General features: G+C 38.1%; 1 protein-coding gene across 1 annotated transcript; it reads right to left on the bottom strand.

Annotated features, from left to right (window-relative positions):
- Window positions 1–2,160: 2,160 nt before the first annotated feature.
- Window positions 2,161–9,552, bottom strand: LOC119797994 (prostaglandin E2 receptor EP1 subtype-like). Its single transcript, XM_038307287.1, has 3 exons — window positions 8,129–9,552; window positions 5,793–6,697; window positions 2,161–3,222 (listed from the first exon to the last, which is right to left on the bottom strand). The coding sequence occupies exons 2-3, from the start codon at window positions 6,654–6,656 to the stop codon at window positions 2,953–2,955; spliced, it is 1,134 nt and encodes a 377-aa protein (XP_038163215.1). The 5' UTR covers window positions 6,657–6,697; window positions 8,129–9,552; the 3' UTR covers window positions 2,161–2,952.
- Window positions 9,553–11,258: the final 1,706 nt, after the last annotated feature.

Raw genomic sequence — 11,258 nt, forward strand, 5'->3', positions numbered from 1 at the left:
TTTAGGCTATATATTTTTTTTTAAATCACAAAAAAATTACTCTTTTTCCATTTAAAATTAATTGTGATACATTTTGAATATGTTTTTTGTTGCCTTACTTTGTTCTTTAGGATTTTCTTACCTGCCATAAAAAGTGGGTAAGACCATAGGGGACAAGACGGTAACGATTTTCATTTGAAATTAAAGAATTTATGCAGTGTTTTGATGACATCTACAGAAAATGTTATTAGTGGATTATTCATATAATTATTTGCAAAGGGTTGCAAGAGAAAAATCTGACTTTCACTATTTTTTCTTTGAGCCATTCCCAACTGCCAGTTTCTCTAAAGTTGCTATATGCCCATTTTAAAGGATATATCGAATTAAATGCAATATAATATAAATAAACATCTGGCAAGCCAACACCACCTTTATTACGGTCTTAAATACATTTTTCACATTGATTCTAGGTTTCTTATTTCTCCACAAAAAAAATCTGTGACTTACTTATTAATATCTTTAACCGTTTTGTAGAAAATTTAAGAGGAATTGATGAGATTATGAAGGTCAATGTGTGTTTTTTTTTTTTTTTTTTTTGCTGCCAAAGGGACTGATGCATTTTACAAATCCGATGGAATCACCAGGAGGGAATAATATTTGGAAATATTTAATTAAAATTTTAAGAAATAAGCTAGGAAGTTAAACCAGCAAGTTTAAAAGCAAATTCACCCACAACTACGGACACGTTTGTTTGTTTTTTTGTTACTTTGGAGGAAATAACAAAAAATACTGCTGCAGGTATTCTGTTTTAGAGAATAGAAACAGTTCTGGTGATTCTTTGAGACCTTAAGCCTAGAAAATCTTTGTAAAGTCAGACTGTGAGAGAATCTTTTTTATTTCTGTCTTTATGGTATTGTTGAGGATCTGGATTCAGTTGTATAGTGAATTTATAGCAACACTAGGTAACTTTTAGCTATTAGGGGTGCTAGTCCCGTAACTTCAAGTTTTACTGCCCCTGAAAGCAACCAGCAACAACACACTGTCATGCAAAGATGAGCTATTGAGAAGGACAGCATGCACAGAGCATCTATAAACAACAATCTCTGTATATGGAATAATTCAATATATTTCAAATTAGGCTGATACTGGGGCCAAAAGCAAAGTACCATCTAGATATGTACATTTAGACACACATACTTGCCACACAGGGGCAACATGCGTAGTATATGGGGGAGTGGCAGCCTAGTGGTTAAGGCATTGCACTTGGAATCCAGAGGTTCTGAGTTCAAGCCCCACTCCCACAGACTGCCACTCTGGGTCCCTGAGCAAGACCCTTAACCCCACACTGCTCCCTGCTCTTGCACAATGGAAGCCCAATGCTCTCCAAGGGGATGGGTTAAATGCAGAGAGTTCATTTCAATGCTTTGTACTTGTGACAGTACAAAAATGACAATAAAAATTCAGAAGTGGTTTCTGCATCCCTGGAAAAGATCCTTCACCTTGATTGTGGCATAAAGTGCTTTAGGGTCCCCTGACTTGGAAATGCACTATATATGTAATGTCCATTTTGTATCATTGGGTGGAAAGCCTTTCATCTAATTTTTTTGTTTTACTTTTGCTTACAATAACTGTATATTGATGTGCAGAGATGCATCTGATTGCATTACATATAATATGATATTAAAGCTATTATTTTCCTTTCTTACCTGCAGTGACAGAACAATAAAGCCGATTTTTAGCATTAAATAGAAAGCATCTTTCAAGTAATAAAAAAAGTGGTCATGCAGAATTCCTACTGGAGGAGACAAATAAAAAAGAAATGGTATTTAATTCAAGCGATAGGTCTTATTTCTAACTTTCTCCCTGCTGAGCTGGATGCTTATTGTACTTCTGGTGGAGAAGATTGGATGTTCACAGTCAAGCTTGACTCAAAACATGATTCATATATTTGTTTCCAATTTATTAGATTATAATATGTGTAATCTTGGTGGATTGATCTTTTGTTATAACTTGTCGTCATCTATTCAAGGTGAGTCAGAGAATAAACCAGGCAGGGCTCCTCTGCTTTAGATCAGGTTGGCAGTTTTTTGCAAAAGACAAACAGCTTCTTTGATGGAATGAATACATTTATCTCTTCTGTGGCTCTTTAAAGCAGGACAATGTGAAAAGAAGTGCAGAGTCTTAGAGTAAAAGCACATCGCATCATTTTATTTACATTCAGTTTTAAGTATTTTACGGGTTCTCAGTAAACTGAGGGCAACATTCAAGTATTAGCTTAAGAAATGAACACTGCTTCCTACCTAGACATATAAAAACATAGCATGATACACAACGTCAAACCTACATATGAAAGTTGGACATTTAATAAATTACATTCAGTAGAAACCTAAGCAACAGTTAAACTCTCCAGGTCATTTCTGGGGCCCTCTGATGGTTACACTGTGCATGTGTCAGAGCTTTTTGAGCTGCTAAAGATATGACTGGAGATTAAACCTTTTCCTTTGAACAGATATTTGTGTTGGTTTTCACACTCATCATATCTGAACCAGCACAGGGCACTGTAAAATTACTTCTAGATGGAAAAGTTCACAAACTTGATCAAAGGTCACTGATTTGAATGTTTCACACCAAAAATGAGTTCACAATACCTCATGGTGGCTCAGATAGATGAGTATGACATAGATATATCTAAATCCTTGTATTATATATAGAATAGAAATAGAATAAAGGAATGTTCACTTTCTGTAAAGCTAAAAGAGAATTTATAATTATTTGTGCAAAATCACAGACTTAGCTAGCTTGCATTTTTCATGTCTGAGAAAAAAAAAAGTCTTGACTGATCTTGAAAGCGAACCTCCAAACCTGGACCGCCTCCCAGTCATGTTTACTTCTTCACTCAACTCTTTTTTATGTGTTCAGAGAACTTGCAAGAACATTTCCCCCGACAAACATTTGCAGTCTCCAGAGATTTGCTCAGAACTGGTTGACTTGTTTCTGGTCCAAGCTGGGGAACAAGCTCTTCTCCCAGCGGCCTGTCATGGTTCCCTCCAGGCCTGCCTGGCACTTCACAATGAGGTAGATTTTGCGGAGCACGGTGCGGCGCAGCAGGATGTAGACCCAGGGGTCCAGGATCTGGTTCCACGTGGCCAGCCTCACTCCTATGTGCATCAGAGTTTGGTAGTAGGCCAGGTTTTCACCCACAGCTTTGCTGGAAGACTGGATCACCGACATCACAGCAAAGACCTGGAGGCAAGAAGCAGATTAATTATTCAATCATTTTCCAAGAGTAAAATCACAACGTACACGCATTATGAAGCTGAACAAGTAAACTGAAAGATACCCGTTTGTGTTGCAAGAGCAAACGTCCCAGGTTCTGATCGGATTTGGTTGTTGTTGCTCATGTTTTAAATCAATTCTGTCTTAGATAACATCACACTCCAAGTGTTTCAACTAATATTTACCCCAAAAGCATCATATTGATTTTATCTGCCTGTTATTTTAGAAACACCTGGAAGCAAGAAAGCTTATATTTCTTTCATGTATTTTTAATAGGTGGTTCTCGTCTTCCATCCAAGGCACAAAACTACACGAACGCAAGGATAGACAAACAGGACCCAGAAACCGTATTTACCCCTTTGAGATTTTTTGTTAGTTACCTTTTGTTGTCATATTTATTAGAGGTCCTATAAACACCCTTTTGTGTCATAAAGAGATAAGCAGAGTAAAGACAAAATGCATTTTTTAAGTGATGATTTAGTTTACAAAAGAAAGAAATATGATCAAGATCAACCTGGCTCTATGCAAAACTATAAAAGCAACTCTTTGATAATTTCCTACATTTTCATGACCAGTGTCATGAGGCACGCAAGGTCTAATTACTAGCTGCAGTTTGCTAGATCTCACAAAGCAAACCCTCCCCCCAAGAGTGGATCAATTGGATCAGGTCCACTTTCCTCAGGAAAAAAGAAGGATAAGAAAGAGACTGGGTTAAAATAGCATCCATGGGATAAATCTGACCCCCCCTCCTCTCCTAACACTTCTGAACAAACAAACACAGATGTCTGTCTTTTATGATCCTGATATCTTTGGAGAAATATTTTGTAGATGAGGACTCAAAAGTAGAAGGTTAAAAAAAAAACTAACAGCATTTCAGAAAAAGAGACCCATCTTCAATCATGCAAGATGGTGGTAATGTGATGTTCTGGGCCTTTTTCCTATGCTTCTGGGTATAACTGACTTATAATCAGTGGAAACACGAGGATCAACACCCCTCACTGTCCTGCAGGACACTATTGATAGCTGAAAGAAATATAAATTTAAGGTTGTAGAGAGGCCGAGTCAAAGTTTGGACTTAAACCTGGTTGATTAAATGTGATGGGACCTTAAGCAGGCTATTTTGGGCAAATACTTCCTTCCTTTCCATTAACATTCAATACAATTCAATTTATTTATATAATGCCAATTTACACCACGTCATGAACGCTCTTTATACAGATGGTTCAATACAAGTAATTGTATTTTAGTACTCTGTATCCACTGCTGCTGACCATACTGAATTCTCCTCCGTTATAAGATTTTCACTTTTCTCTTTTAAACTAAACACCAGATTTGTTGCAAAATCAGTCAGTCATTTGGATTTGATATTTTATAGGAGAATGTGTCACTATCGTTTTTTTTTATTATTATTATTATTTGTTTTAGCTATTCTTTTTGCCAATTATAATTTGATCAAGAACAAAATCTAATTTGAAAAAATGATTATTATTTGCATAAAGCATCATGTCTTTAGTAACTGGATGATTTTGAGTAAATCTTTTTGAATAACTCTCTTTTTTTATTTATGTTTTACTGAATTTTCTCCCTAAAAGGTGTCTTCATGTGTTCTATACATTAATACCAGGTGATCAGCTCAGTTCTTCTGATTCTCTTATGTCACTGACTACAATAAATCAACAGCAAAATAATTTGCTATGTTTTCCTCCAATTAGCTTTTTTTTTAACTGTATTTTATGAATTTGTAAAATAGCAATTTGCACCTTACAGTACTGGATAGTGTTAGTCAAAGAAGATTGTGAAAAACAGCAGATATCAACAAAAACTTTCATCTGGATAAAAGTTCAAACAAATCACAATGAATAATTGAAAAATATTCACTAAAACTTGAAGGTAAACATTATCTCTTTTAAGTGGTTGGTAAAGTTTATAACACTTTAAACTGATCTCACACTTGTTCTAAAAATTCTCTTTTTCAAGTTTTATATGTCAATGAAATAAAAATATTAACGTCTGAAAAAAGGAAGAGCTAAGAAACATTTTTTCAGAAGAACTATCTTGTGAATCATTAGATTAATTATCCTTAACATGGGGTTGCAGCACCCTGGTGGGTCACTATTCTGCAATTGGTCATAAAATGTAAGATTTTTATTATACATATAAAGTTAAAAACATTTGATAAACATTTACACATAAATCAAGCATAGTAACAGCTTCAATACTGATTAACATAAAAAAAAAAAGATTTGTGTTACTTTTAAGCAGGTTCTAAATGTCTGCATTAAGACTTGATATCTCTGGAATTTTTAGATGATTTATTTTGTACATTTTCAGGCTTAAAATAGTTCTAATGAGCCCCCCAAAAAAGGTTAAGCCGTTGTTGTCAGCACATAAACCTTCAGTCTGATGTTTTTAACCTTTATCAGCACCAAGTGGCTGTTAAAAACTTGGACACTCACTCTGCCAGTCCCCAATCTGGGGGTCCCTGACTGAAACCCACGGAAGATCCCTACATTAGACAATGTTTTCTTGTTACGTACCAGCAGAGGGCTCCAGCAGATGCATGAAGTGACCATGATCCCAACCAGCTGCACCATCATCTCTATGTCATGGGAGCGGGCTGAGTGATGGGAACCAGGCTGCCTCCGTATACGTACCATTACCAGCGTCAGCCCACTGATTGTGTTGCACACCAGTGCCACAGTGAGTGAGGTTAGGCCCAGTCCAGAGAAAAGCACAACAAAAGCCACGTCCACCTCCTTGGTGTTATGCAGCACGTTGATGAAGCACCAGGTCTTTGGCTCCTGGTAGGTGTAGGAGCCTAGCTGGAAGCAGGGGAGCAGGGCTACGCTCAGAGCTGCCAGCCAGATGGCAGACAGGCAGACCTTAGTGCGTGTTGTGGTGACCAGGGATGAGTGTAGCAGCGGTTTGGTGACGCCCAGGCATCGCTCTGCAGCCATGGCACAGCCCATGAAGAGTGGGCAAAGGCCGAAGAAGACCATGCTGCCCCCCAAGAACTGGCACATGCTATCAGTGGAGTATTCTGGGCTGGCTCTGCCAGTAAAGTAGAGCTTCAGAACCAGGGCACCTGGAATCAAATGCCCAAAGAAGTCTGTGATCACCAGAGAAGTAGCAAACAGGAGGAACGGGGCTTTGGAGCGCCGGCGCTGCAAGGAGTAGGCATTGACCAGGATAAACAGAGCCACAGTGTTAGAGATGATGCCCAGAGACATAAGCAACACCACAATGATGCCGCCACTGATTTGGTTCTGCATTGCAGTGATATTTTCCTTTGGATGCTGCTCCATAGCTGTCAACATGGCTTCCACCATAACAGCACTGCCATTCCCCCAAGATGGAAGAGGAGAGGAGGCGGATGAGTTAAAGTGTCTCAAGGCAAACATCTCTGACTTTTGACTCGTATCGGATCCATTTTAAAGGTGAGCTGCAGGAAACAGAAAATAAATATAAGGTTTTAAAGTAGTTGGATATAATATGCCAAAAATCTGTTTATTTTTGGCATATTAAGGAATATTTGTGAATACTGCAATTATTGCTATGAAAAAGTAATTGCTTCCTGATAGGTTTCTTCTGTTTTGCCTTTTCTTTTTTTTTTGCTACACTTAAATGCTTCAGAACTTCAAACATACTTTGATATCTGAGAAAGACAAATCAGGAAAATGAAAAATGTTTATTAGGGGAAAAAATATTATTATATAACAGAAACATTGTAAATGGTCAAAAATGTTTTCTCTAGCACTAATAACATGCTGATTGATAATAATGAGGTTGTGATGTGCAAATTTGGAAAATAATTTGGTCACTTTTTTGGCATGTTATCTCAAAATCACCAAATGTGGAAATAATCGCATAGAGGAATGTTATTCTACGCTACAGTTTAGGGAATAATAAAGGGGCAATAAAGCAGTCCTGGGAGCGACAGATATTTTCAGATTTCTCACATTTCCCAGCTCTCTTCAGCAGCCATGTATCCAGATAAAAAAATAAAAATAAAAAAAAAACCATACATTTTTGGAACCATGCATGAATTGTTTAAAAATGTAGTTTGGATAAATAAATTATTATAGTAGTATCCTTATTCCCTTAGATATATTTTACCTTCAAAAGGACAGTTTTGTAGTATGAATATTTATCAGATAAGCTGATTTCTTACTTTTCAATAGTCTTTTCAAATATATTCATATATCTGAAAAAATAAACAGTGTTTATATCCCTAAATGGATTGAATTTAGCTTTTAAATTTCCAGAGAACTTATTTAACATTAAGTTACAAACATATCCCTATAACTAAACTAGACTTATTTTTAACCCTTTATATGGCACTCAGTGAAAGACTTTAAATATCTAAGTTTTAAGGAAAGAGCGGACTGCAAAAAATTGAAATCTAAGTAGGCCTACTTAATTTTTTCTTGAAATAAGTGCATTTTTTCTTGAATTGAGCAAGTAAGCGAGACACATTTTTCAAAAGGAATAAGAAAATTTACATTTAAAATAGGGGGAAAAAATGCAGTCTCCTATTTCAAGCGCATAATATCAAATAATCTGATTTATGGATAAAAATGCTCCGTCCACTGGTAGATTTTCTTATTTGCATACTCAAATTAAGGGTAAATACACTTATTTTAAGACATTTTCAGTCATTTTAGATCATTACCTTATTACCTTTGTAACATTGAAAAAATATGGATATTTTGATGGCAAAAATGAATGTCAATGTAACAAGAAACGCCAACTTGCCCGAATATATTAAGAAAAATAACAAAAGTGGGGGGCTCCATTTCTAAGGGTGATCAAAAGCGGTAACTTGCCCTATAAAGGGTTTTAAAGACAGGTCAAACAAAAACTAAAGACTCACCATTAGAGCAAAAAGTCCTCTCAGTCCATCTGAAAATGTGTGTCACAGGTGATCTTTAAAGATACTCCAAAGGAAAGGTCCTTAAAACAATCCCAGAGACCTAAAAGCAGTGGTTTTTATTTTCCAAAGGCTCAGCATTCATATTTCCCGTAATGAAATCCACCGCCGCTGGATGAATTGTAATGAATCGATGTCCTCCGATGAGCTTTATTGGTTTTTCCTCTGCAGGCGCGGCTCTGCTGAGCTGAAGGGTCTGGAGGTTTTATAGCGCTCGCTTCTCCTCGGCCTGCGTGGGCGTCTCTGCGCGCCGTGCGCCCCCACGGTGCGCCTCAGCTTGTTTACATGAAACACGCCATCAGAGCTCACAGCTTCCAAGTCTTACTCACTTTATATTTTTATCTAAAATAAAGTGATACCTCTTTAATCTTGTAAGGATTAATGTCCCCCATCAGGTCAGTAAATGGTTAAAGCGCCTCTGATATCACTTTGCGGTGAGGGGGATCTTTTTTGAGCTCCTGGATCGATTTGAGGATTCAGTTCCTCGTCTGCATTATTATTTATTTATTTTACATTTTTTTTTTGCTGCCAGATGCAAGGTGCTGTGCTTAAAATAACCTCTGATATATTAGTTGTCCAGAAGAATCCATTGCTTAATAGTTACACCCTGCCAAGTAGATTGCCAGCTGCACAACCTGCATCAATTAGCTCAGTGAGAAAGGCTAAAGTAGGCATTATATTTAAACTTTTAAATATTAATTTTGTGGTGAAAATCTTTTGGTAAAATTTCAAAGCAACTTCTACCCTCTATAGAAATCCAGATGTTTCTCAAGGACATGTGTTTTTACAGCAACATCTGGGAGAAAACTGCCTTTGCTATGTCAGGCTGGATGAAAACCAAGACATTAATTCCTCCACTTTTCACTGCAGAATGGACAAAAAAACAGGTGGTCCTGTTTTCTTTAGTTATACAGGGACCTGGTTGGCCAGCTGTAGTTTAAGAAAGGGCTAAAACGACACGTCAAATTGGCTGCCGGTGTGCAGGAAGGAGAGCAGAGGGGTTTGGTAACTGACCGAAAAATGGTGTGATTCTGTCAAACATGTGAAGGAAGACTTTGTGTAATGGGCCTGTAGCCCCTATCTCATGTTTAAACTCACATGTAAGGGATGGATGGCTGGAGGTCTTTGGTCACCTCTATATAAGTTTGAAGTTAGTTCATATATGTTCAACTATTATATAGTATTTTCTTCTCTTTTAAACACATAGTCGGATGTCACTTGATAGGCTACTGTATTTCTAGGGTACCAGGAAACAAAAAAATATGAAGGGTGTGATTGCCACAATGAAGCTGGCTCTGATTGGGATGCCTGCTGGTCCTGGTTCTGTAAGGAGGAGAGTGGAGGAAAATAAACATTAAGATGATGGCAAAAATGGCACAACTGATATAGATACACTAGTCCATGGTTTCTTAGAGGTACAGTATAGTGGAGAATGTTCTTTTTCTGGGTGGATCATCAAAATAACTGACAAGATAAATAAATAATCAATTATTCCTGTGATATGTTTACATAAGGCCATGCTACATGCTCATCCTCAGTTAGCTATCTTTTTTCTACTCGCGCAAACTTTTAAGTGGTGAGCTACGGTGTCAGTCAGTCATTGAAGCTCTCTTTTCTCACCATGGTTGTTTGAAAATATTATAATTGAAAATCCAATTATCACTCATCTCATCCGCCTGAATCTGTTCCTTTATGTTCAGCTCAGCCCAGCTATCAAGGCCAGATCATTGTTGGTTGCTATCTGTTTGTTTATGCCTGTTAGTCTGTCTGTTTATTTGGTTTAGTTTATTCCATGGTTCATCTCCACTGTTCCTGGCGGCCAGCGAATTGAGAGGGTCTTTGTGTGTGTCTTGGCTCCTGATCGTGCCCTGGTTTTTTTCTGCGGAGCCCTCAGGGTTTTGGCCTGTAAGCCTGGCTAGACCAGTTTAAAGTTTCCTGCAGAGATCCTGGTATCACGTCACGTCTTGGTTTCCCTTAACCACTGAGTCTGCCCGTCTCCATCTGATCCTGCCTTCATCTGTGTGTGTCTGTCTGGGCACACTTCTGGACCCGTTCTGACTCTGAACATGCATAAAGGCTCTGAAGATTCCTGGAACTCAGGATCTATCTGTTCCTCGGCGGATCGGAAACCCCTGGTCGAACTACAGACTCCTGGATTCCTGAACTGTTCGTGCCTGCTCTGTCTTCCCCTGACCTGGATCGTTCTCCTCCAAGTTCTCCAGGGCTGGATGGCACCTCTTTCTAAGGAGATGGATTTAACTGTGAATCCAGAGTGTCAGGGATTGGGCGGTGTCCTGCCCCCCTCCTGCAGTCACTGTAGGTCCACAGATCCACAGCAGCCCGCTTCAGTTCTGTCCGTCTGTTTATTTCAATAAATGTTTTTAACTTTCCTACTGACTGCCTCACCTTGAATACTTGGTCCATCTGTCCCATTTTCTGACATCCACGAAGTGTATGAGAAGAAGAGAAAGGAGAGAGAAACAAAATCAGAGTGTTTTTGTAAGACTATTTTATGCGAAGGCATACACTGAAAGCTCAGGTAGGGCTTCCCACTGATGCCTCAGTTGCAGAGTTTGCAAAGTTTCTACTTGACAGGTAATGTTTAGTATGCTATTTGGAAAAATCCGTTTCACACCACCACTGGTAAAAATGATGTACCTGTATATTGAAACTTTCCAGGGAAGATAAGTTTATTTATTTTGTAATTTGCATCGTAAGTAGTTATACGGTGGCCACAGATCCTTATTTACCCTGCAAATATGTTAAAATTTTTTACAGATTCAAGCATGTCATGATTTTTTTTATGTATCAGTAGTCTTATTTACTGGAAAACGTTTTATATATAAATATGGGTGAAATGAGATCCATCTAAGTGAACGTCTCATCATTGCGTCGCCTCCTCGAGGAGAAATGGCCTCCTACAGGCTCTCACATGCATTTAATATGTTCATGTTTAAGATGTGTCTCTACTCAAGACTCATTCAAATGAGCCACTTTTTTATTCAGTTCAAGTGGGGGGAGGCTAGCCTGGGTGCCAGTCCGAACTTAGTCCCGCCCACAAGGTTTGAGTTCG

Source organism: Cyprinodon tularosa, unplaced genomic scaffold (genome assembly GCF_016077235.1).
Source record: "Cyprinodon tularosa strain WSP-4 unplaced genomic scaffold, ASM1607723v1 ctg607, whole genome shotgun sequence".
Taxonomy (NCBI): Eukaryota; Metazoa; Chordata; class Actinopteri; order Cyprinodontiformes; family Cyprinodontidae; genus Cyprinodon; species Cyprinodon tularosa.

Bases quoted from the DNA above. Each gene is read 5' to 3' on its own strand.
- LOC119797994 (XM_038307287.1), bottom strand. From the start codon at position 6,656: ATGTTTGCCTTGAGACACTTTAACTCATCCGCCTCCTCTCCTCTTCCA. The intron at 3,223-5,792 runs GTACGTAACAAG...TCTTGCCTCCAG, and splicing joins TCTGCTGGAGCCCTCTGCTG to GTCTTTGCTGTGATGTCGGT.